The sequence below is a fragment of the Oryx dammah genome, unplaced genomic scaffold (genome assembly GCF_014754425.2).
Source record: "Oryx dammah isolate SB20612 unplaced genomic scaffold, SCBI_Odam_1.1 HiC_scaffold_7, whole genome shotgun sequence".
Classification (NCBI taxonomy): Eukaryota; Metazoa; Chordata; class Mammalia; order Artiodactyla; family Bovidae; genus Oryx; species Oryx dammah.
The window spans coordinates 32,161,954-32,189,116 of record NW_024070191.1 but is presented as its reverse complement, the minus strand read 5'-3'; the positions used below and the strand labels follow the sequence as shown (position 1 = coordinate 32,189,116).

At 39.6% G+C, this 27,163-nt stretch overlaps 1 protein-coding gene across 4 annotated transcripts in view; it reads left to right on the top strand.

The window, feature by feature from the left end:
• NSD3 (nuclear receptor binding SET domain protein 3) overlaps window positions 1-27,163 on the top strand; it is a 108,121-nt gene that overhangs the window by 44,178 nt on the left and 36,780 nt on the right. For 3 of the 4 annotated variants that reach the window (XR_005721474.1, XR_005721473.1, XM_040242943.1), the window contains exons 5-12: window positions 5,614-5,768; window positions 7,495-8,010; window positions 9,919-10,045; window positions 14,458-14,558; window positions 16,868-16,913; window positions 19,907-20,037; window positions 20,658-20,786; window positions 21,803-21,929. Coding sequence is in view for 2 of the 4 variants with exons in the window: in XM_040242943.1 (XP_040098877.1) it covers window positions 5,614-5,768; window positions 7,495-8,010; window positions 9,919-10,045; window positions 14,458-14,558; window positions 16,868-16,913; window positions 19,907-20,037; window positions 20,658-20,786; window positions 21,803-21,929 (1,332 nt within the window). In the remaining 2 variants the exon portion in view is untranslated. Of the gene's footprint in view, window positions 1-5,613; window positions 5,769-7,494; window positions 8,011-9,918; window positions 10,046-14,457; window positions 14,559-16,867; window positions 16,914-17,817; window positions 19,116-19,906; window positions 20,038-20,657; window positions 20,787-21,802; window positions 21,930-27,163 lie in introns of those variants that run through there. The other variant, XM_040242944.1, reaches the window with a different exon arrangement.

The window sequence follows — 27,163 nt, the reverse complement described above, 5'->3', positions numbered from 1 at the left end:
TTTGTTTTACAATTTTTTTCACATTTCTATTTTAAAAACAAACAAACCTTCATCTGACTGTCCTCTCGTATGAATTCCAAAAGAAAGCAGACCTGTAAGTGGTGAAACGCTTTATGTGAGCTGAAGGGCCTTTGGGCCAAGCTTTCTTTGAACATTTTTGTTTCATCTTTGACGCCTGTGGGTACTAATTTTTTACTCAGTGAGGTGCTTTTCATCCTGATAAATTTTGCAAAATGCTTTTTTCCTCCTTAACTCCCATTTTATTTTTGTGGTTTTTTGAGGTTTTGTTTATTTTTAATTAAAAACTTTCTTTTTACTCCATTTTTGAATCTGTAAATTTACTGAAACATCCCTAAATATTCAATGTGATAAATAAGTATACTTTGAATGGCATAGAATCCTACCTTAGGAATGTCAATAAATGTTAAGAAGATGTTTGGCCAAAATCTGCAAGGTAGATTCCTAGGAATGGACTTGCTTATTAGTAGCCAAAGGAAGGCTGGAGTTTGGAATTTATTTCTGGATATTTGCTTTGTGGAATCACTTGTCAAGTCCCTTATTGCCTGTGACAACTTTGCACCTATTTCTTTTTCTCTCATTTTAAACTTCTTACATTGGTGCCTGTTCACTGTTACGAGGAGAAAAAAGGTCCAACAAGTCAGATTTGTGATGAGATCTGCCATATTTGCAACTCTTGTGCTACCCAGCAAGGGATCCAGCCAGATGCAGAAGACAATCATCTCGTCATTATAGTGCGCTGAGTAACAGCTGGGGAGACTGGAAGCTTCAGTAGGGCAGAAGTTTTAAAAAAAAGCAACATTACCTACTGTCTAGCACAGGGAGCTCTGCTCAATGTTATGTGGCAGCCTGGATGGGAGGGGAGTTTGGGGGAGAATGGAGGCATGTGTAGCTGAGTCCCTTTGCTGTGCACCTGAAACTATCACAACAGTGTTAATCGGCTGTACCCCAGTACAAAATTATAAAATTTTTTTTAAAAGTACATTGTTGGATGTCCACTTCTGTGCAAGGATCACTGTTGAACAGTTCTTTTGTAGGACTTCTCTGGCTGTCCAGTGGCTGAGACTCTATACTTCCAGTACAAGGAGTGCAGGTTTGACCCCTGGTTAGGGAACTAAGAGCCCACATGCTGTGTGGCACAGCCAAAAACAACAACAACAACACAAAAACAACTCCTTTGTATGTGTTCTTAAGCAGCCCTTGTGGCATCAACACTGGGAAGCAGAGCCTAATATCATCTTGCTTCAGATCTGTAAATAGTCTCAAAGAAATCTTCCTCCACCACCTTCACTCTTAACCACTAGTGTATAATAAGGGGAGAAAATAACTGAGCCCCCTGCTCATGAGTTATAGAGGCTGAGGAAGGCAGTCCTAGTTCCTTCATTTATATAGTAAGAGTGTTGGACTATTAATCTCTGAAGTGCCTTGCACTTTTAATAATCTGTGAATCTTGAATGAGAGAAGACAGGGACAAGGATTTCCCAAGAGGGACAAGCCTTCTTAGATAAAACAGTGTGTGTCTGGGCCTCCAGAGCATTCTGAAATCCTGTATTACGTGAGAGCTGTGGTTCCTCAGTTCTCTCCCTTTAGAAAACCAGCCTTTGGGGATTATATAAAGAATTTTTTTTTTTTCTGGGATACAAAGGAAGGTACAATTTATGCCTCATCTTGTATTTCAAAGGAAGTATTTGCATTCATTTTATGAATTAATCTGGTCTGGTCCTCAGTACTTTAGTGCTGGAAAAACTTGAGTTTTGTTTGTACTGTTGAGGAACCCAAAATCTGAGAATTTAGGTTTGAAAAATGTACCTTCTGATAATATCTTCAATTTTCTCTTTTCTGCAGTAGTTTTTGAAGTAATAGCCTTCCTGATATATTTTTTATGTGCCATAAAATTCACCCTTTTAGAGCGTGCAATCTGGTGATGTTTAGCACATTTACAGTTATGCAGCCATCACCACGATCCGATGGGCTTCCCTTGTGGCTCAGCTGGTAAAGAATCCGCCTGCAATGCAGGAGACCCCAGTTCAACTCCTGGGTAGGGAAGATCCACTGGAGAAAGGGATAGGCTACCTACTCCAGTATTCTTGGGCTTCCCTGGTGGCTCAGACGGTAAAGCATCTGCCTGCAATGCAGGAGACCTGGATTCGATCTCTGGGAAGGGAAGATCTGGAGGAAGTCATGTCAACCCACTCCAGTATTCTGGCCTGGAGAATTCCATGGACTATTCCTCAGGGTCCCAAAGAGTTGGAAGTGACTGAGTGACTTTCACTTTCACCACAATCTAATCTGAAAACTTTTTTCATCTGCCCAAAAAAGAAGTCCCGTATCTATTAGCAGTAACTCCTCATCCCCCACTTGCACCCCTGAGCCCTAAGCAGCCACTAACTACTTTTCATCTCTGTAGATTTGCCTTTTCTGGACATTTCATATAAATCAAGTCGTACGATATGATGCCTTTCAGGTCTGGTTTCTTTCACTTAGCACCATGGTTAGAAGTTCATCTATGTTGCCTCTTTTTATTGCAAGATAATATCTCATTGCATGCCTGTGCAGTGCAGTTTTAAATGAAGAGTTTTTTGACAGTTTTTCTGAAAACCAGAACCACAATATAAAACTTGATTTTGTTGATTACACTCTACACGTGATACCTGAGAAGCATTTTGTGTTGCTTATTATCTAAACTGCTTTGTAAAATTTACCTTGAATTTTGTACAGTAATCTTTGGTTTCCATATTGTTTTTAGTCAGTATTGCTATTAGTCAGATTCTTAGCATTGGAAAACATAGTTAACGGTTTTCACACATAAAGAGATAATTCTTTGAAAAGCACATTGAAAGATGTTTGGATCACATACCTATTTTAAGTTGTATTTTATTGTTTAGGTCTTTCTCATTTTAAATTTAAAAGTTAAAACTGAAATGCTTTTTCTGATTATAACAATACGTTTGGTTAGAAGCCAGAGGTGCCCAGTATCATCCTCTAGATATGGAACTTCATTCTATATGACAAACTCTAGGTTTATCCAATATGATAAAATTATTAGAGAAATGAAAGGCCTCCCCGTTCAAAAAAAATAATATACAGTACAGGATCCCTGGGGACTTCCCAGGCGGCACTAGTCCTAAAGAACCCTGCCTGCCAGTGCAGGAGATGTAGAGATGTGGATTTGGGTTGGGAAGATCTCCTGGAGGAGGGCATGGCAACCCACTCCACTATTCTTGCCTAGAGAATCCCATGCACAGTGGAGCCTGGCGGACTACGGTCCATAGGGTCACAGAGAGACATGCCTGAAGCCGCTTAGCACACACACGCACACACAGGATCCCTGCTTATGAGCGTAGATATCATGCAGTGTCAAATTATCATAGTTTCTAGAGGCTCACTCTTAGCGTCTCTGCTTTGTAGCACACTTATCCTGGGAACCACAGTCTCAGAGTAGCACCACTGGAGAGCTATGGTTCTCAGATGGTTTGGTCCCAGAACCCCTTTTACTCTTGAAATGTAAGGACTCTATAAACACTTTAGCTTTATATAGGTTATATCTATTACTGTTTATGTTAATTTAAAAGTTAGAGCTGAGAAAATTTAAAATATTTACCAATTAGAAAAAAATCTACTCTCTGTTATATGCAGAAATTTTTCATGTTTTATGAAAAATATTTTCCCAAGCGAAAAAATTGAGAAGAATGGTATTTTTACATTTTTGCCAATTGCTTAACTGAAAACACTAGATTCTTGTATCTGCTTCTATATTCAGCCTATTATGGTTTGTTGCTTTGAAGAAAAGGAAGATAATCTGGCTTCACACAGATGTGTAGTCGGAAAAGGGAAGTATTTTAATAGCCTTTTCAGATAATTGTGGGCCTGTTTCTTTGCTATTACACCCATACTCAGCAAGAAGTGGGTCAGTTGCAATATGGAATCTGAAATTCTGTTTTTGTACTTCATAACATTAAAATCTATCGGTTCTGTCTTATACTTTGAGTGGATCTTTGCCTTTTATGACTTAGTAACATCATATATTAGCCATTTAAAACATATTTTGTGCCTATCTTCCAAATGTTGACACATTGCTTTATAGATAGTTTTAAAAAATCACATTCTTTAAGTCACCACTTACTTCATCAGAAAATTCTTTGATTACTGAGAAGTTGGAAAATTCCTAGGGACAGATAACTAGTTTTCCAATATTCTAATTTTTCTTGAAAGATCAAATTTTATTATTGGCAACAAACACTATCAGTTGTTTTTCTTGAAGTGAAAAACGTGTTTGTTCATTTTTGAGAAAATATCTGCCAAACTCTCAAGTTCCAATAATCCAGTTTTCCTTGCAGTCATTCTTTCAAGTAAAAATGGTGTTCTGTGAAGAGGTGGCCGGGTCACCACGCGGTTCAATCAGAGAAATTTTTCCCCTCTTGACAGCCGTCATATCTGAAGCACACAGAAGTGATTTATACCCTTCCTGTGTCATCACACAGAATATGAGAAAGACATATGTTCAAGGGTCGAGATGTTGTTGTTGTTCAGTTGCTCAGTTGTGTCCGACTGTTGGCAACCCCATGGACTGCAGCACACCAGGCTTCCCTGTCCTTCACTATCTCAAACTCAAAGGGTTGAGATGTAGTAAAATTAATCATTTTTACTGCTTCATCAAGGGCGTTAAGTAAAACTGGCCTTTTTTTTTTTTTAAACTGCCAGCGTGTGACTATGAAGGATACACCACCAGTGTAATTTGGAGTCACTCGCTGCCTTTGTTTGTGGGGAGATACCAGCAGTCTGACCCAGCATTGCTCTTGCCGTATTGACTGCACATGTCAACATCTCAAAAAAAACATCTTCATTATAATGACGAAGGTTTTGACCTCATGGGAGCCTGGGGATCTCTGCAACCTCTCCTCTTCTCCTGGGTCTGTGCGCCACGCTTTTCAGTTTAGTTCAGTCTCTCAGTCATGTCTGACTCTTTGCGACCCCATGGACTACAGCACGCCAGGCCTCCCTGTCCATCACCAACTCTCAGAGTTTGCTTAAACTCATGGCCATTGAGTCAGTGATGCCATCCAACCATCTCATCCTCTTTCACCCCTTTTTCCTCCTGCCTTCAGTCTTTTCCAGCATCAGGGTCTTTTCCAAGGAGTCAGTTCTTCGTATCAGGTAGTTAAATATTGGAGTTTTAGCCACACTTTTATGTCAAGAGAAAAGCAGTTTGATCAGCTCTTAGCTTTTAAAAGTCCAAGAAAATAGGCCTTTTTTGAAGGAAAAATTATTTATTTATACCCGGATTTGTTTGTAAAAAGGTTTGAGGCCTGTGAAAATACATCGTGTAACCAAGGTAACAAATCTGATAATAAGCAGAATATTTGTAGTATTTTTTTCTTCTTAAAACTCACTGTACTAATTTTAATTGTTTGAGGTGATTTTTATAGTAGCTATTAGTTGTGTCATTGGTAGATGTTGGATTGCATCTTTGGATGATCCAAAAATTACAAGTTTTAATAAGAGTAAACCAGGGAACCCAGCTTAGATTCACATTTTTGGCAAAATATATGTGGCTGCTTATGCAGTGAAATGGCTAACAAGAATTTTTGCTTGCAGGTGCCCGGGAGTATCACGTCCAGTTTTTTAGCAACCAGCCAGAGAGGGCATGGGTTCATGAGAAGCGGGTCCGAGAGTATAAAGGCCACAAACAGTATGAGGAACTACTGGCCGAAGCAACCAGACAAGCCAGCAATCACTCTGAAAAGCAGAAGGTGACTGATGACATAAAAACATGGTCAACTGAATGTGGATTTTAAGGGACTTAATAATTTAGTAGAGCTTTTCATACTTGAATTCAGGCAATTAGAATGATTTATTTTAGTCCTCTAAGTTCAATTTTAATAATTTATTATCACTGTGTCAAATTTTACATATCATATAAACAACATCACAGTCCTCTCGAAAACTTTTTCTGCTTAATACAATTTTGGCTTTTATTTTGATTTGAATTCAAATGCATAAAGTCTAATAGATGCTAGTGAAATATGGATATTGTCAGAGATTTCTATTCTTTTCATTCAATTTCGGCATCCTGCCCTAATTCCCCTTTACGCTTGTTTAGCAAAATTGTTCTATGAAAGTAAAGTTTTAAAAATATTTAGTACTTACACTGAGACAGGCACTTTTTTAAGCATTTTATTTATGTGTTAATCCATTTAATCTTCATTATAATGTCAGTGAGGTGTAGATACTATTATTCCTATTTCTACAGATGAAGAGATTGAGGCACAGGAAGCTTGAGTAGTTGGTTCAGCCAAGGTCACATTGTGATGGAACCAAAGATGATGTGGTGGTGGACGTATTAGAATTTGGACCTGTATTCTTGATAATGTGTCTGGTCGAGATTTTTTAACTCAACTAATTTAGTGTGGGCCTCTGGTGATTCAGAAATGTGTTCTGTTTTCACAGTAAGCTAAATATTATTTCAGAGGATTTTGATGACTTTTATCAAATATTCTGTAACATGTTACAAATTTAAATGTCAGTGTTTGACATATACTATACTGTCTGATGGTTCCATTAGCTAATTTCTGGCTCCCTCAGTCTAAGCTCCCTGGCTAATTCCTACTTGCTTTGGTCATTCACATACCTTTATTAAAATTTTCTTATCTGTCTTGCCAATCCAGTCGTCTGATCAGAACTATGGAAACTGTGATTCAGGTTTATTTTTCCCCTCATATGTTCCTGTCTTCTCGGGTCTTGTCGACTGTCACGCGTTCCTCGGGGCTCTCCTTTCTCTGCACCCTGTTTGCATCCTGGCACAAGCCAGCCGCATAGCTCCAAACACTGGTTCCCAGCCCCTCCCTTAGCTCTGCTGTGGTCTGTGCAGCACCCCTGAGCTTGAAGGTGACATTTTTAATGTTTGTGTTTCCTAGGCCACTGAAAGCAATCATTTCTGTCACCTTCCTTCTCTCCGCCATCATCATTGCTAGCTTTTTATGACTGTGATATGAAGAGGACAACTCCTTGGAGGGACTCGTCCAGCAGAGTGGGCGACAGGGAAGGGTTTACCATCAGAGAGAGTGGACCTGCGTGTCCTCGGTAGTAGCACGGATCCATCAGAATTACAGGCTCAGAACATTTCCTTTATTTGCCTGAAGACCCTGAAGGTGTGTATGCACACCTGGAAAGACTATAAGACCACATGGGAAATACGCATGGGTTTCAATGTCCCTGTTGGAATAAAGTGTTAGTCGCTCAGTCGTGTCCGACTCTTTGCGACTCCATGGACTGTAGCCCACCAGGATCCTAGGTCCATGGGATTCTCCAGGTGAGAATACTGGAGTGGGTTGTCATGCCCGCCTCCAGGGGACCTTCACTGACTAGGGATCAAACCTGGGTCCCCTGCATTACAGGCAGATTCTTTACCAACTCCGCCACCAGGGAAGCCCAGTTAGAATAAAGCGTGTTCCCTAATGCCTGCATCTTTCTTTCCAGATTCGGAAACCGCGGCCTCAAAGAGAACGTGCCCAGTGGGACATCGGCATTGCCCATGCAGAGAAAGCGCTGACTATGACCCGGGAAGAGAGGATAGAACAGTACACTTTCATCTATATTGATAAACAGCCTGAGGAGACTTTATCCCAAGCGAAAAAGAACGTTGCCTCCAAAGCCGAAGTGAAAAAGCCCCGAAGACCGAGGTCCGTGCTCAATGTGCAGCCAGAACAGACCAACTCAGGCGAGGCAGCCTCCTCGCCCTCAGGTACTGAAATGCGGAGACACAGCCAGCGGCGGCACACGGGCATGGACGAGGACGAGCCCCCTCCTGTGAAAGTGGCCTGGAAAACGGCGGCAGCGAGGAAATCTCTACCAGCGTCCATCACCATGCACAAAGGGAGCCTGGACTTGCAAAAGTGTAACATGTCTCCCGTGGTGAAAATTGAACAAGTGTTTGCTCTGCAGAATGCCACAGGAGATGGGAAATTTATCGATCAGTTTGTTTATTCGACGAAGGTATCTCCTTTTCTCATGGGTTTTCTGGGGGAACCCAGGTGTCTAGTAAGTAGTCAATGCTGGCATTAAAAAAAAAAAAAAAACAACCCAGATAACACAAGGTCATCATCTAAATACCCTTTGTATTCAACACACTTGAAATGTATAGTCAGTTTACTATGTTTAAGATGGGGGCAAAAAGGACACAGGCAAAAAGGCTTTGTTTTCCTTCTTTCCCCTCCCTCTTTTGTAATATCCCCATCTGTACTAGATTAATCTTGAGCTCTGCAGCCAAAATTGAGCTCAGCTCCCTAAAATCATGGGAAAAAACTGGGCACTTTGCCCGTTTCTAGTTTGTGTGGTTAGCTTTTTTTTTTTTTCAGTTGCAAAGTATGCTTCTGATTAAATCATCTCTGTCATTTATCTGAATTAACCATTGTAATCATTGTACCTGCTGATCCATTTGGTGGCACCAGCAATTTTGTTCGGCTCACGTTGGCTTGGGGTACTCATGCATTTTAGGGAAATACCAGAGCTGTGTGTGTCCTGTCACAATGAACCGTGGTGATAGCCTGGGGGGCATGAATTCAGCCTCTTCAGACAGAATGCCTTCCTTAGCCAGCCCTGGGCCTCCAGTCAGGGCACTTAGAGTTTAAGGCTTTAAAACTTTTATAACATTTGTCGTTTTTAATATACCTCCTCACTACCCTCCCAGCCCGCCCCATAACCGTGGGCTTGTGTATTCAATTTAGTGGCTCCTCATGGTTGTGTGGGATTCCCGTGTGGCTCAATAATGAACCGCCTGCCAATGCAGGAGATGCATGTTTGATCCCTGGGTCGAGAAGACCCCCTGGAGAAGGAAATGGCAACCCACTCCAGTATTCTTGCCTGGAAAATCCCAGGGACAGAGGAGCGTGGTGGGCTACAGTCCATGGGGTTGCAAAAGAGTCGAACACGACTTAGCAACTGAGCTCACACGCATGGATGTGTACAAGTTTTGAAGAATTCTGTGGTTATTTCTTAACAGTGTCACATGCTCATGAAAATAATTAAATATAGGGACGCCTCATCAGTGATATATTTTCCGAAGGTGTAAATGTCCTCTGTTAACCTGTTTCTGCCTATAGAATCAACTAATTTCACTAAGGCGAAGCTCCTTGGAAAAACTTAAGTTACAGTCCCCATTTGGATCTGTGAACAGCTTTGACTAGCAAATAAATCCTTTGCGTGCTTTTTGAATATGAATTGGCTTCATTCTTGGAGCTGGTTTTTATCAGCTTCGGGATGCACAAGTCAAACTTGGTCACCCCCCCTCCAAAGAGTGATATTTAAATGAAATTTGAGGTAAAACTGACCTTTTAAAAATGAAGGCTTTAAAAATACATATATTTATTTAATCACTCTTTTATTTCACTGCATTAAAAAATACCTAAAATGAGACAGAACTAAAATTGGACTTCTGTCTGCTTCAAATTGTTTATTGGGTGCACAGTTTGGTCATACTTCTGTGATCTAAGGAGAGTCTTGTCTTTCAAAGACACGTTGGCATTTTTATCCATGTAGTAGGGTACTTTACCATATAAAAATGACTACAGTTCTCTTACTGTGATGTGGGTAAAGGAAGAGACTATTCACTAGAAAATGTTTTGGTTTTGACAGAAGAATAGGTAGTACAGGGTTTTTTTTTAGTGACATTCATCATCTGGGCTTAACAAATAGTTTTTTTTTCCCCTGAATAATCTCACCATACATTTTAGAATACAACCTGATGACTTAATAAAATTGTTCTGATAATGGCAAGGATAATAAAGTAACTGCAATCAAAAATCCAAGCATATTATGATGGTCTTAAGCCATCTTTATAAGCCAACGATGCCATTTGCCTGGTAATCACCTGTTTGTTTTTTTTTAATTTGCCTTATTTTGAAGGGAATTGGTAACAAAACAGAAATAAGTGTCAGGGGACAAGACAGACTTATAATTTCTACACCAAACCAGAGGAATGAAAAGGCAACTCAGAATATGTCGTCTCCTGAAGCAACATCTGGTTCTGCAGGTGGGTATGAGTATAGAGTACACAGACCCATTTGAGGTCTTGGTTCTGCTGGATGATCACATGGCAACTGTGTTCTAGGAAACCTTCATTATCAGAACCAAGTTATATTTTTAAAAAATCAAATTATGAAGACAGTTATTTCAATAGGGAATGGTTTAGGGACCAAAGAGCTTTATTGATAGTAACAGTGATAGTTATTTTTCCTATAGGAATTTAAATAATAGGATTCTATGATGAAAAGAGTATAGTTATAAAATCTATACATATCTGACTTAGATGCATCATTTGATGATCACTCTGCGTGAAAATAACAGCTTTAGCTTTTCCAGCACTATTAACACACACTTCCTATTTCCTCCTTTATCCCCTGTGGAACTCAAATTGGTGGATGCCCACACTTTTTCCATTTCCCTTAGGTGTGCTAGATATTGGTAGCTGAGGGTCTCGGGCCTAACTCTCTTATTAGAATCTTCTCTGATTAACAGATAGCTTGAATTGAAAGCCAAGATACATTAGTATTACTCAAAGGAGAAATGCCTATATTCAGTAAGATTGTGCCTTTGGAATAGGCAAAGACTGACTTGTAACTTAAATTGAGTGTCTGGTTGGTTTGGTTTATATAACAGTATTACTGCTGTATACAGCTGTCAAGAAAAGAGATATCAACTAATTTGATCATTTGAAATCTTAGAAGAAAGGAGTATGTTTCATTTTGTTTCTGTTGTTTTTTTTTTTTTAATTTTGTTGGAGTATAGTTGCTTTAAAACAGTGTTGTGTTATTTTCTACTGTATAGCAGAGTGAACCAGCTATACATATACATATATCCTCTCCCTTTTGAATTTCTTCCCTGTTCTTTTGAAATTTTTTTGGAATCTAAGAAGTGACCAAATAATTGTCCAGAAGGATTAAAGTCTTGAGACCTGAGTAGTCTTAGATCAATAATAATTCAGGCAAACCTACAATTGAGTGACACTAAGAGGTAAATATTTTTGTAAGGGAAATTTTGAGTTAAAATTCTTCTTACAAAAGTTAAATAAAAACAAACATTATTCAGGAAAGAACTTGGGCTACTTTTCTTTTAAAACAAAGTGACAGGCCTGCAGGACGCGAGGTGGTGGCGTATTCGTGGAGGGGCGGAGTAACAGGAAGCCTTCATCCAGGAGCGAGTTGGGAGAGGAGGCTGCATTCCAGGGGAGAGCAGCCAAGTCCAGAACCACACTTGCAACTTGCGTCATTTCAGAATCCTGTATAAAAACTGAAATTACAATGTTGAAGCAATGAATAATGGACTTAGAAGATCCTGCATTAATTAGCCATAGTTGAATGTTTTTGTTACCTTCTTAGATGCCGCAAGACAGGTTGGCCTCAGCGCTTTATAGTTAGGTTCAGGTTTTGTCATCTTTCTTTACACTGAACGGGTAGTAATTTGTCTGAATGTCAGCATGATACTTACACTAGGAGGATCATTAAACATCCGTTTTTGTCCAAACTAGGGAAAAAGTTAATTCTGCATAGAATATTAGATTGATCTTCAATATTAAACTTTGACTTTTAACGGAGCTTGGTGTTTTCTTCCCCTCAGCTACTGAACATTTTATCTTCATGTTGTCCTTTCCATTTACGTTCTACTGTGAATTTTCTTCTTTCCTTTTTATTTTTTTAAGCTGTGGAAGGTTGTAATTCTTTTTTAAAAAATAATTTTATTTATTGTTGGCTGTGCTGGGGCTTCATTGCTGTGCGGCTTCCTGTTGTGGTGGCTTCTCTTGTTGCGGGGCATGGGCTCGAGGGCACGTGGTCTCAGTAGTTGTGGCTCCCAGGCTCTAGAGCATAGGCTTAGTAGTTGTGGCACAGGGACTTACTTGCCCCGAAGCATATGGGATCTTCCCGGATCAGGGATCAAACCCGTGTCTCCTGCACTGGCAGGTGGATTCTTTACCACTGAGACACCAGGGAAAGTCCAGTTATTATTCTTTATATCGAGGAAAAGTTCAGTTTCTTCCTTAGGCAGACATATGTAATTAGATTTTGTTACCTTACTTTAGAGATGAGCAGTCTAAAGCTTTGACCTTGGTTTAAATTTGGTTGCCAGCTGTAGCTGATAAGCATATTTTGTCTCCTTAAATGACCGTTTTGCTCCTTGTGGAAAAACTTTTGTGGTTGAAAAGTCAGAAAAGAGACCTGGTCTCCCTTCAGAAACTGATTGCATCGTCATCATCTCAGTTGGCATTAACTACTCATGGAGAATTCTCAGGCTTTTTCTTAGTAAATTTAGGCGCTACCTAGAATGTGTGGCACTGCTACTTTTCTGTGGTTTGAGGAATCATATTTGCATTTATACAAGATCTTTATGCTATTTTCCAAATCCAGAGATGCTCACTTCTTATCCCTTAGAACATAAACAGAATACTTTTCCATTGTTTAGGGGTTTTTTTGTTTTGTTTTGTTTTGTTTTTGTTTTCATTTTTTCAGTTTTGTTGTTTTGGCTGTGCCACATGTCATGCGTGATCTTAGCTCCCTGACCAGGGATCCAACCCGTGTCCCCTGCAGGGGAAGCACGGAGTCCTAACCATTGGACCATTAGGGAATTCCCATTTTTAGTATATTTATTTCATCTAAATTTTATTTATTTTTATTTTTGGCTGAGCTGGGTCTTCATTGCTGCACCTCAGCTTTCTCTAGTTGTCGTGAGCGGGGCTACTCTGCAGTTACAGTGCGTGGACTTCTCATTGCAGCGGCTTCTCTTGTGGTGCACGGGCTCCAGGCATGCAGGCTTCCGTAGTTTTGCAGCTCACAGAGTCTAGAGCACAGGCTCCGTAGTTGTGGCACATGAGCTTAGTTGCTCAGCAATGGGATCTTCCCTGGACCAAAGGATCAAACCAGTGTCCGCCTGCATTGCAAGACAGATCCTTAACCGCTGGGCCACCAGGGAAGTCCAATGTTGTTTTTAAACGTAGTAGAGTTTTATGTGTTCCTTTGGTAGCTTTCAGAATAATTTGAAGGAGTTACCGCATTGCCTTATCTTTATAAGATAATAGATCAAATATCATTTGCCCTTGATGGAACAATTATATGGTGTCATCCTCAAAATAAGAAAGATTTTTGTTTGTTTGTTTGTTTGTCTTATGCATTTCTAGTTTCATTTTTGTCTTTCCTGGTAGGTACTTGAGTATTGCTAACTAAACTGAAATGCGGATCTCTGGAATACTCAGGTGTCAATGAGGGTGGGATGCCTGTTGTTTTAGTTAACGTTTCCATCGGTGTAAAGAGAAGAGTGAGAGTAAAGGACACCTTCATTGTGTGACTTCTGTGCTAGAAATTAATTAAGCACATCTCAGAAACAATACGTTATCGTCAAACTGCCTGCTCCTGCCCCCTAAAAAGTAATGGGATCCTTCTTTGTTTGGGCTTTGAACAAAGGTGAGGAGAGCCGTTTCCCCATAGACAAGACTAATGAAACTAAGAAATACACAGGTGATGTGAACACTTTATTGAGGTAGCTTCTGCAAGGTGCTTATCATCTAGCGAGGACTATTCAGGTGGTCCAAGTGCTGAGAAGATAATAGCTGTGCTGAAAGGGCTCTTCCTGCTTTGGGTCACAGAATGAACCATTGTGGGATCCATTCCTGACTTAGTGTTTTCTCACACTGTGGCCTTAAATGTCAGTTTTATCCTTTCCAAAACGGGGTCGCAGAGTTGGATACGACTGAGGGACTGAACTGAAATGATGTGTTTTATTGCAAAGACTCTTACTGTTTAAAAACCTGCTTAGTTTCTTTTTTTTCACAATTTAATATTAACAGGCTTGAAAATTTTTTCAGTGAGTTTTCCATGACTAATTATTTTTAAAGGATTCTAGTCCCTTGATAGTCAAATTAATGATTCATTGTTCATCACATTTTTGTGTTTTTCCTCCTTTTTTCTCTTTGGTTGTTAATAATAAAACAATATTACAACCAGCAGCCAGCCTTGTTAAGCATTTTAAAGGTAGAATTAATTTATTTGTTAATGCAAAATACATAGTACTGAATAAATTTTGAACCATTACTTCCTAATGTCAACTGAGAATGCAGTCGTTTTCATACATTCCTGCCATCCCTTCATTCCTTCACTTATTATTGCCTATGTGTGTTTATTGTCTGTTTTAGTTTGACTATATAATTTTTTTAAAAATCCCTCTTTATTTGTATAGTTTAGGGTCTTTCATGAATCCTAGTCTCAACTTACCAGCCTTGACAATTTAACCTACGGTTTTTTGTGTACTCTCAAGTGTTTTAATAGTTTTTAATGATTTGTAGTTACAAAACCAAAGGTAATGGATGAGAAAAGCAGGGAATTTGGTCAGACCTTAATTATTTAAATGTCAAAGCATCCTCGAGTGAGTTTTTATTTGCTTGTTTAAATTATCTTTTAGGCTCAGTAGAAAAGAAGCAGCAGAGAAGATCAATTAGAACTCGTTCTGAATCGGAGAAATCCACTGAGGTTGTGCCAAAGAAGAAGATCAAAAAGGAGCAGGTTGGCTTCCTACCTGTAGAGAGTTAAAGCCTTGTATTTTAGATGTTCTGGCTTATATTGGTACCTTAAAAGAAGGCGAGACCTCCCCAACACTGGATTTCCCTTCTGGACTATCTCATGCTTCTGCCCTGATGAATTCCAGTACCCAGTTCTAAGACAGCATCCCTGTGATTCTGCTTCAAGCATTTTCACAGAAAACAGTCAGGCTTCAGGAGGTGGGAAACCAGTGGTCCAAGACTTTTAAAAATTCCTCTCATTTATTTTGAATTTTCTGTTATGAGCAAAATGATTTCATGTTTTCATGATTTTTATTTGGAACCATCTCTGAGTTCCTTTTTAATTTTAATTTTTGATCTAAGCTGCTACTATCTGTTAATTTTATTTTTTAAACAAATCAAATTAATTTAACTGTAAGAGTTTTATTTAAGAAACATAATCATAGATGATCTGGTTTTTCTGCAGGTATCACAGATTTTTTTGGAATGTTGTTTTCCCAGTAGAATGGCACTCACCTGTTACAGGGTTATCAGATACACATTATTTAAGTTTAAAAAGGGAAGGGCATGTTGACTGAAGGGTGTTTAGCCAGTGTAATCATTGTAGTAATAGGCATACTAAGTTACATTTTCAATGAAATTTTTAGAAGCCATTACTCCTTTAACTTAAGCTCACAGTCAGAATTTCTCTTCATTGTTTAAAGTTAAAAGATATTCATTTTTACAGACCAGACAGCTGCTATTAAACAAAAAGAATTGTGAATAGTATTAGTTCCAATAAGCTTTCTATTTTTAATACCACTCGGATACATTTAGAAGAATGTGGAGTTTTCTATTTAAATGATTTCCTTCAGAATTTTAAACTTTCAAACTTGACGTGATTTTGTGGGTGCGTCGTGGTATCAGCAAGCATGTAAAACAATTTTCTGAGAAATAGTTTAACACAAATTTCAATAGTATACTAATTTGACTTTCTTTTATCATCATTAGCTTTCATACTTAGGAAATTATATTCCAATAAATCTTTCTAAGCTCTTGCAGGTCTACAGTATTCCTTACCAAAATGAAGTTGCGACTTTGCCAGCTGGTTCCCCAGTTGTCTGTGACCAGCCAGACTAAAGTTAATAAGGAGAATGAGTACCAAAAAATGGGACAGATTGTTAATGCCACTGTGTTTAGTTAGTAGCAGAACAATACCAGTGATTATTTAGAAGATTTTATATTTGTATTGCCAATTGTATCTTGTAAAAGCTCTTCTGTTGTATGCTTTTTTCTATCTGTTGTAAAAAATAAAAAATAAAATTTTTTTTAAAACTTAGAATAATCCTTAAATATTTACAAATGTGTTGCAACATGCATATTTCACCACATCTCAAAGAAAACTAAAATTCAGGTTGTACCTTAAGCAGGAACTCCTCCAAAGAGCATCCTTCCTTCAATTCCAACAGTTCAGCCCTCCAGTTACCACGCGTTTTACATATCCTTTGGCAGAGTAACTTCTGATCTTGCTGTCCTAATGTAGGATCAAGACACTGTTCATAAGACACTCAAGAATGCGCTTTTGCAATATTGCAAACTTAAGTTTGTACTAGCAGCAAAAGTATTGAGCTTCCAGCTGTATGGAGCCCCATAGCACTCTCTACAGAGAGTGTCCTGATCCCCAGCAACTTAGATGTCAGTGCAGGCACGGAGGGTCTTTAAAGTGGTTGTGAGTTGCATTGACCTGAGTATCGTAGTGGGACTTCCCTGGTGGCTCAGACGGTAAAGCGTCTGTCTACAATGCGGGAGGCCCAGGTTCGAGTCCTGGGTTTGGGAAGATCCCCTGGAGAAGGAAATGGCAATCCACTCCAGTAATATTGCCTGGAAAATCCCATGGACAGAGGAGCCTATCATAGTAAGTAAAAGAGGAGTATCATAGTAAGTAAAAAATTACCCTAAACATCTTTGGGGCGGGTGGAGTTTACAGCATCCCCTGGGCTGCTTGTACAAACAGCCCCCCTCCTGCCTCCCAGATGCGGAGGAAAGCATCTGGGTTGTCTTCAGGCACTGAGGAAGCAGTGGAGAGGGCTGCCCAAGCACATGTGGCTGAGTGTTGCCCTTGGTGCCCAGCACAGGCAGCTTGGACTGAAACCCTCCCTGACCCTGAGACAGCTTTACCCAGAAAACGGGACCATGTCCAGATTTCAGATGCATTCATTGCTCATCATGACTTAGATTGATGGCCGTATTATCCCCCCCCCCCCAACTCTGTTAATTTAGCAGAAGGAAAGAAAAAAATTCCCCACTCATGCTGTATTTTTCTGTCCAAAACAGGTTGAAACAGTTCCTCAGGCTACAGTGAAGACTGGATTACAAAAAGGTGAGTTATTTATAATGTTGCTCTGCATTTTCCTCAATTAAAACCAATTTTAAAGAATTCTTCGTACTTCATGTATTTTTGTGTGTCTCTGTAAATCATTGTTGTCGCTCTTCAGTCAATGATTTGTGTGAAACTGAAGCATTCCCCTGTGTTTGTGTGTGTGTGTGCGCGCGCGCCTGCCTGCGTGTGTGTCTCTTAGAGTTGATCTTACTCTGTGCCTCCATGTGAAAAGTCTTGTTCATTTTGGTAAATTGGAGAACACCATGTAGGCTTAATACCTGTTTGCAACTTTTCTCCTTAAGATTCTGGGGTTTCACTGGTTTATAAACTAGGGATGTGACGAATCCACTTTTTTTGGTATTCGACTGAATACCGAATAGTAGCTATGTCAATAGCTGGCAAACCTGGACTATGACAAATCAGACGAGACCACCTGATTGAAAAAAAAAATCTTACCACGTTTATTCTTACAGTGCTGTAAAATCTTTTTTTGTGTAAATTACAATGATTCATAGCCTACTTATGGCCATTATTTGCTGATCTTATGCAGAATCTATTTGAGATATGCACAAAGTTTAAGAAACCTTAAACTTAAGTCTGTACTTTCTGTGTGCAATTTGACTGCAGTACAAACTCCATAGCATTGATTCGTGTGTTTTTGGTGAGATCAGACTGTATTTAATGCCTGTAGTTTACTCTGGGCAAATTGCATTATTAAAAAAAAAAAACACCAGCCTCTCTGCATTCTCGGGGAGAAGTCTGCAGCGATGGTCTCCGTGGAGATCCTCAGCAGAACTGAACAGCCTCTCGGAGGGAACACTGCTTGGCGGAGCTCCAAGAAAAGACATCGCGATCGCTGCGAGATTAGGAGGCCTGATTGCGTTGTGTTTCCACCATTCCACAGGGTCGGCGGACCGGGGCGTGCAGGGCTCTGTCAGATTCAGTGACAGCTCCGTCTCCGCAGCGATTGAGGAAACTGTGGACTGAGATTCCTGTACAATTTCATCCCAGAAACTCCAGACTTGTAGTCTCCATGCAAGATTTCTTTGTCGGCGGCTCGATAAAACAGTTTCTTTGTTTTCGATTTTGATTTTGCCAATCATCACTATTGGCGTTTTCCTGCCTGGTTTCTTCTTCAAGACTCTGAACAATTGCTTTAACATTCAGATGATTTTTTTTTTTTTTTTTTTGGTCTGAGCTGGATGGGTACAGCTTAAATCATGGGTCCAGCCTAAAAAAACCATCGTTTAACTTACATTGATCAATTTCAACATGGACTGTTTTTGGGGGTTTTTTTGTTTTTTTCAGTTTTGCGTTTTTAAATAAAGCATCATTAATGCACATCGCAGGGTTTTGCCAAACAGCCCAAACTGTATACATTACAATCATTAAAAGCTCTTATTTTTTTTAACATTAGTGCCGTTATCATGGAGAACAGCGTGGTGGCTGCCTGTGGGCAGTCTGTCCTTTTTCTAGCATTTTCAGAAACTCATCGGAAATGGCGGTACCTGTGTTTCCCTCCGAAAGCCTCTCAGTACAGCACTCCTGTTCCTCTGTTAAAACTCCTTGTTAATCCAGTGATCTTTTAGGCCAAGGAAATATGTTGTGGTGGTGTTCTGGGTCTGTACACCAACAATGAAGGAGATAGATTTGTGTACTTGTGTTTTTTTTTTTTTTAATCAGCGTTAACATGGGCAGGCACCCTCACTTTATAGATGTAAGGAAACCCTCAGTTGAAAACCTTGTAGGATGGGATGTGATGACGAGGTTCCGGTTAACCTGAGCAGTCTCACGAGGTCCACATCCTCCACCACAGACCGTGGCCACACACCAAGTACTGCTCCCCGCCCAGCCTTTGCGGATCTTCACGGCCCTCGGGAGACCTGTTCCTCCTGGGTCTCTTCTGGACTGCACACCTCCACCATAGCTTCCTGGGCTGATCTAAGATGTCTGTCTGTTGTATGGAAATTTTTTGGGGAAAAAAAAAATGTCCCAAACACAAAACTGTGGGTTGAAATATTAAGCGTCTCCTTGATTCCTTTGGTATCCACCGTGGCTGATCCACACGTTCCATCGTGGCTGTTTCTGTATAGCCTATATTGCATTAGCCTGAGAGATTGTTGCTTTGTAACTTTTTGCACTATTGTTTTGGCCGGATTTGTATTACACACAGTTTTAAAAAAAAAAAAAAATTCCACACTATTCTCTGCCTTTTTTTTTTTTTTCATACTTATTCCTTCCCGCACCAGTTCCACACGGAGGCCTCTCATCCAGCTGTTCGTGATTTGGCTGCACTTGAACATTGATTGTCTGTTTACAGCCCTCAGCACTGTGTCGCCTAGATGGCATGATGTGTGTCGCGGTGCTGCAGCACTTGTAATGGTCACAGTAACTGCCCTTCACCGAGGAAGTCTCAGACGAACAATTGTGAACATCCAGGATTTATCTCGGGTGGGGGGCAATAATCATCTGAAATGCAAAATTCGGGGGAAAATGGCACTATCCGTGTACGAATCGAATACAAATCAAAGATTTGTCACATCCCTAATAAAAAACAAGAAGGAGGTGTCTCTGCAACCGTATTTGTAAGCTGCACAGTGTGTTGGGTTTTATGTCTTCCCTCCCCCCGCCCCCCCCAAATTGAACGGCTCTTTGCATTGCTCCAAATCGATCTGCTGTCCTGCAATTCTCACCAAATTGGTGTTTAGGTCGGAACTTGGGCTCTGTGCCCGAAAACAGCATTAGTGCAGGAGCTCAGAATTAAATGTTTTCAAAGAGCGGTTGTAAATTACATCACTCACCATCAGGAAGGTCAGAAGCTTATGAAGTTTTGACTCGTGACTTCAGTGTTACAAAGAGAGCTATGCTTTTTTTTTTTTTTTTTCTCACACTGCAGATGAGTTTGGGGAAAGAAAATATTCTCCCACAAGAAAAAATTAAAACAACAAATGTTAAGCACTATTTTAGGATTAATTTCGGTGTGTTGTATTAAGGTGCCAGCGAGATTTCAGATTCCTGTAAACCTCTAAAGAAAAGGAGCCGCGCCTCAACCGACGTAGAAATGGCTGGTTCCACGTACAGAGACACGTCTGACTCCGATTCCAGAGGGCTGAGTGACCTGCAGGTAAGTATGTCCCAGAGCCTGGGTGCAATGCCATCTTGCTTTGCCAAACCAAGTAACCAAGTAATGCTTTGCCTGGCTCTTTTTTTTTTTTTTTTTTTTGGCGAGAATGGGAATTGGGGAAAAAAAATATGGGTAGTAAAGGAACCATTTTGGTTATTTTGTAACTTAGGAGTCTCTTAGCTTTGCTAATCTCTTACATCAGAGGTCTCCAACCTCTGGGCTCTAAGGCCTGACGATCCGAGGTGGAGCTGATACAGTAATAATAGAAATCAAACTCACAACAAATGTAATGCCTTGAATCATCCCAAAACCACACCCCCCCAACCCCGCCCTGCACCCCTAGTCCATGGAAAAGTTGTCTTGCATGAAACCTGTCCCTGGTGCCAAAAAGGTTGGGGACTGTGGTTTTATATAACAGAAGCGAAGTTTTTTGTTTTTTTGTTTTTTGTTTTTTTCATTTTAACAGTTTCTGTCAAACACCAGACATCTGGTATCCAGGGATTTTAGAAAGAAGAGGTTGTGGGAAGGTTTATCTGAGCACGGCTTACTAGGATTTTCATAGCACCTAATTTTGAGGAGATTTTTGTTTTTCTTAAAAGCCTGTTCTGTTTTCCATGCAGGCAGGCTTTGGAAAGCAAGTCGATAGCCCTTCAGCTACTGCAGAGGCAGACGTTTCTGATGTGCAGTCTGTGGATTCAAGTTTGTCACGCAGAGGCACTGGAATGAGCAAGAAGGATACTGTGTGTCAGGTAGGCAAGGGCCTGTCCTGCAGCTTGAAACAATGGCCATGATGTCCTGCCAGTAAAATGCTTCTGTCCTGTCAGGGTAGTATATTTCTTTAAAAAAAAAAAAAAATTTTATTCCTTTATTTGGCTTCACTGGGTCTTCCTTACAGTATGTGGGATCTAGTTCCCTAATCAAGGATCGAACCCAGGCTCCCTGCATGGAGAGCAAGGTGTCTCAGCCCCTGGACCACCAGGGAAGTCCCAGAGAGGGTAGCATCTTTCTGAATTGCAATATTACTTTAAAGCTACAGACCTCAAAGCCACTTTTGGCTCTTTTCTTCCCTTTCGGAGTTGGAATACTTATTATTCACATGAAACTGCGGGTCCTCACTGGGATATTGTTGTTTAGTTGCTAAGTCAGGTCTGACTCTTTTGCCACCTCCTAGATTGTAGCCCACCAGGCTCCCCTGTCCATGGGATTCTCCAGGCAAGAATACTGGAGTGGGTTGCCATTTCCTTCTCCAGGGGGTCTTCCCAACCCAGAGTTTAAACTGGAGTTTCCTTCATTGGCAGGTGGATTCTTTACCACTGAGCCACATTGGAAGCCTCCTTTATTGTGATACTCTCTTACTAATTAGAAGTAAATAACAGATGTCTGCCTTCAAAAACATTCTCTTAAATTTAAGTTGATATTACTGTTTTTAAGGTTTATTTCCCCTTTCTGAAAAATACTGCTTTGCGTTGTGAAGCAAAGTTGAAGTCTGCGGATTCCAAAGAAGGAATCATCAAAGATCGAGTATAACTTTTAAACTTTATACATATTGGGTGCAGGGAAGAGTTTGCTAGTTCAGTGATTCTCAAAGTGAGGGCCAAGGGCTAGCTGCACTGGCACAGTCAGGATACTTACTGGAAATTCTCAGGCCCAACCCAGACCCACTGAATCAGAAACCGTGGACCCAGCAAGCTTGTCTTCACAGGCCCTCTAGTGGCCCCGATGCCTGGTACAGTTTGAGAACTGCTGTTTTTTTGCCTTGTTACAGATCTGTGAAAGCTCTGGCGACTTTCTGATTCCCTGTGAGGGAGAGTGCTGCAAACACTTCCACCTGGAGTGCCTGGGCTTGTCATCACCCCCTGATGGAAAGTTCGTCTGTGTCGAGTGTAAAACTGGTGAGCATCCCTATTCTGGTAGATACAGGGCGGCAGGTGGGGGTATACAGAGCCTCTGTCTCTTCTGACTGTACAGAGGTTACATCAACCTCTGACTGTGATGGTTACATCACAAACTGTAACCATGGGGAGCTGTATTTTTAGTGGAAAGATGGAGGGGCCAGAAATTGGTTTGAGAGGGTTGTCACCATTTATTTCTTTTACCCCATATGTAGACTTCCACCAGTCAAAATAATTTATAGAGAAAGGAATAGGTAAGTTTTTATTTCTTTTGTGTCATAGCCTCACTTCTAGGTAAAGTCATGGAAAGCAGGATGTTACCAATAATGTAAGTGAAAAGTCACCTGGTTGTGAGATGGCCTGGTAGTGCTTCTAGGAACCTGTTTGTATGTTTTTGTGGGTTTTATTTCGGTTTTGCTGTGAGAAACTATGAGCCAGTTGGATGTCAAGTATTTATGATATGCTGCCCTTACCTTTGATACTTTATTATTTTCCTACTCTTTCCCCTCTTTATTTGGATTCTCATAGATATTTATTTTATACTTTTTTACTTGTATGCCTCCAAAAATCTCTTGTATATTCCAAACTCCATTAGAACAGTAACTTTGTTTTTAACCAAACACTTCCTAAATGTCAGCTGCTCTTAATACTCGGCATTTTGTCTTCTTATCTTGTTTGATCCTCATTACATTATGAGGTCACTACTATTACTATGTCCATTTTACAGAGTGTGAAACTGAGGTTTAGAGCATTTGGTTCCCAGCCTTGCCCAGAGTCACAAAGATATACATGGTGAAGCTGGGGTTCTGGCCCAGGAGGCAGAGCTTGACCCGAGTCCTTGCTCTTTCCCTTTGCCTTCTGCCACCTTGACCCAGTAGACAGGGATCATGTATCATATATCCTGACCACACACACACACTCTTACTTAAATACACAGGCAAAAACTAAGCTACAGAAGCTAAGAGAAATAATTTATATTTTTTCCTATGTAAGGTATCATTTTATTGATCACATTTAGACTCTGCAGAAAAACTTTTGGACAGTTTGCCAGCTGACAGCCTCAGAGTCAGATTATCTACACATTGTTTTATTTGGCCTTCAGAATGAGTTCTGAACGTGGAGACACACAACAAGCACGTACTCTTGGTTCCCCACCTTCCCTACTGTGCCCTTATTCTGAAACCCTGTTACTCAGTCATTGATGTGCCTGGCACAATTAAGCTTTCAAATTTTCAGCCTGTAGTTTAAATTACTGATGGGAAGGACCATGTATCTCAGTATTAAAACACTCTTAGGGCTTCTCTTCTAACTCTAGAATCCAACAGAAATCTGCCAACAAATGTTAGATGTAATCTAATTTGGTACACATCTGCTAGAAAATTTAAGAAGCAAATTTGCTTTAAAAACAATTTAAGTAAAACAAAGTTAGAGCACTCATACTTCCTGATTTCAGAATTTACTACAAAGCTACAGTAATTAAAACAGTGTGGTACTAGCATAAAGACATGAACCAATGAAATAGATTGGGGAGCCCAGAAATAAACTCACATATGGTCAAATGATTTTTTAACAAGGGTGCAAACACTGGTAAGTAGTGTTTTCAATAAGTGGTGCTGGGAAAATTGGATCCACATCCATTGAAATTGAACCCTTACCCTATGCCATATATATATATATTAATTCAAAATGATCACAGACCAGAACATAAGAGCTGAAAGTATAAAACTCATAGGTGAAAACACCAGAAATAAATAAATAATCCAATTCAAAATTGAGCAAAGGACTTGAATAGACATTTCTCCAAAGAAATAATACAAATGGCCAGTAAGACATGAGAAAATGTTCATTCTCATTACAAACATCATTAGTAATCCAGGAAATGCAAGAGTAACTTTTTTAAATTGCTTTTGATACATTTTTTATCACATGAGAATCAGTTGGATACCAGTGTGGTACACTGCCAACATATTAGGAATGTAAACTCAGATTCTTTAAGGTAATTTAGGAAGTTTTTTTATTTGTTTGTTTATCAAAAGATAAACACATTACATGTAAAAAGTATCACAGGATGATAAGTTCTTATACGTCCACTTTCTATTGTTTAAGACAAATGTGACTTCTGGATAGAAAACATTTTCATTGACCCTTTTGAATAAAATGTGTAACGCAGTTTTACTTGTTAATTTCTTATTCTAAGAAGACCATATTTTTAGGAAGACCATGTCCTCCTGGGGCTTCCCTGGTAGCTTAGTTGGTAAAGAATCCACCTGCAATGCAGGAGACCCAGTTTGATTCTTGGGTCAGGAAAATCCCCTGAAGAAGGGATAGGCTACCTACTCCAATATTCTTGGGCTTTCCTTGTAGCTCAGCTGGTAAAGAATCTGCCTGCAAAGTGGGAGACCTGGATTCGATTCCTGAGTTGGGAAGATCCCCTGGAGAATGGAAAGGCTACCCCCTCCAGTATTCTGGCCTGGAGAATTCCATGGACTGTATAGTCCATGGGGTCGCAAAGAGTCGGACACGACTGAGCGACTTTCCCATGCCCTAGTGAGGAGGGAGAGCAGTGGAATCATCCCCATGCTAGAGCCCTAAGCCTGAGTCTTACAGGGATTTATAGCTCGGCTCTGTTAGTGTAACGGCACTGCTCATTACAACAGTTTTCGTTTATATGAGATTTACTTTGATCATTATGAAAGCCTATTTCATTTTTACATGGAACAGTTTATGCATTAGGTAAAGCCAAACCTTTTAAACTTTAAAATAATTTTTTAATTTTTTACATTTCTAAAAGTTATTTTAAAAACAACAGTATTTCTTTCTTATCTACCCATATGTTAAAATATAATTTGAAACTATATATATGCAGTGGGACAACAGCAACCAATAAAAACCCTACTGTTCTTTATTTCTGTAACAAAAACAATTTTTTAAAAAATTTGAACATCACTGTGTATAATTTTGAAGAATTTTTATAATTCACCCAATTTAACACTGCTGTATTTTATTTATGCAACAAAGCCAGTTAAAAACAACAACAAATATTTGAACATCACAGTTATAAGTACTAATTTTAAAGGATCTTTATGACTTAGTCAAATTGTAATGGTAAGCTACTTCCAAAACCACATCTAACTTTCTGTTAAAAATCAAAACAAAAAACTATTCCTTGTACATTTTTTTCCTTCAGAATTTTTATAACATCATAAGAAAAATTAGCAAAAAACTTGAACACTTCCCAAAAGATGAATCCAAATAAATAGCCACTTAGAATTTCCATATGTCACACAGATACAAAATGAAAACGCCAGTCCTGATTTTAAAAGGCAGATAATGACAGCTTTCGGTTGTTTGCAGTTGCAAACAGTACTTCAGCCAACATCCTTTTACACATACGAGTCTTCTCTAGCACAGACAGCAAGTAGAATGTCTAGGCCACAGAAAGTAGATGTCTCCTTTCAGAATGGATACTGCTTTGCTGCCTTCTGAGCTAGTTCTTTCCAACTTACCTCCTACCTTATATGAGTGCCTGTTTCACCACACCCTGATCACAGCCAGCACTATCAAACTCTGTACATTTTTTTCCTATTTGATGAATTTTTCGAATGTTACTTGTGGTTTTAATTAGCATTTATCTGATTACTAGTAAAGTTGAGCATTTTGGCACATGTTTATTGGCAGTCTGTCTTTTTTGCTTTCTATAAATTGCCTTTCTATAAATACCCTTTGCCCACTTTTATATTAGGCCATTTCTACATTGATTTATAGTTCTTTATAGTGGTTCAGTTGCTAAGTCACGTCAGACTCTTGCGACCCCATGGACCATAGCCTACGAGGCTTCTCTGCCCATGGGATTTCCCAGGCAAGAATACTGGAGTGGTGTGCCATTTCCTTCTCCAGGGGATCTTCCTGATGGAAGGGTCGAACCCCGTGTCTCCTGCACTGCAGGTGAATTCTTTATTGCTGAGCCACCAGGGAAGCGCATAAGTCTTGTGATCTTTGCTTATGTATGTTACATATATTTTCCCCATGATTCTTCTTTATTTTGTATTGATTGGCTAATGCATGGATGCTACGTTGCTTCAGTTGTACCAGACTCTTTGTGACCCTATGGATTGAGCCCTCCAGGCTTTTCTGTCCATGGGATTCTCCAGGCAAGAACAGTGGAGTGGGTTGCCATTTCCTCCTCCAGGGGATCTTCCCAATCCAGGGATCAAACCCGAGTCTCTTATGTCTCCTGCATTGGCAGGCAGGTTCCTTACCACTAGTGCCATCTGGGAAGCCCGATTGATTAGCTAAAGCATAGTTGATTTATATTAGTTTCAGGTGTAAGCCATAATGATTCAATATTTTCATAGAATATACTTCTTTTAAAGTTATAAAATATTAGCTATATTTCCTGTGCTGTATAATATATCCTTGCATCTTACCTATTTTATTATACATAGTAGTTTGTACCTTTTAATCACCTATGCTTATCTTGCCCCTTTTCACCATGCCTCTTCCCACTGGTAACCATTAGTTTGTTCTGTTTCTGTGAGACTGTGTTGTTATATTCATTCATTTGATTTTTAGATTCTACATATGTGATAATATCACATATGAACTCTTTATATAACAAAACATGATCCTTTGTCATCCTTGTTGCATTTATTTTTTTACATCTGTTTGTTTTTCACTTGTTCCCGTTTTTTTGTTTTTTTTTTTTTTTTTTTTCTTCCCCATTCTAATTGTTTCTGTCTCAAAATGTTTGGCAGATTGATGAGTGGAGCCTTCTGAGCTTCAGAGTTTCTGTATCGGTTTCTAATTGTAGTTTCAATTTCCTAAATAGTTTATCAAACTATCATATTTTCTATTTATTTTTGTGCCAGTGTTAATAAGTTCTGTTTTTCTAGGAATCAATTCATCTAAATTTTCAAATTTATGCAAAAAGGTAGTGACATCCTCTTATTTGTTTAAACATTTGTAGGATTTGTAGTGATGTATCATTTTGCATTTTTTATATTCTTAATATTGCTGCTTTTTTCTCCATTTTTTCTATTAGTTACTTGTTGCCAGGGATTTCAGTTCTTTTTCAGAGAACCGAGTTTCAGTTTTGTTAGTTATCCCCAGTCCATATTGACTTCATCCATTTCTTGCATTGTGCATTCACTGGTGCAGAATTCTGGCTTGGTAACAGCTTTCTTTCAGCCCTTAGTGATAGCATCCCCTGGCTTCCAGCTTTCTCTTTCCATCAG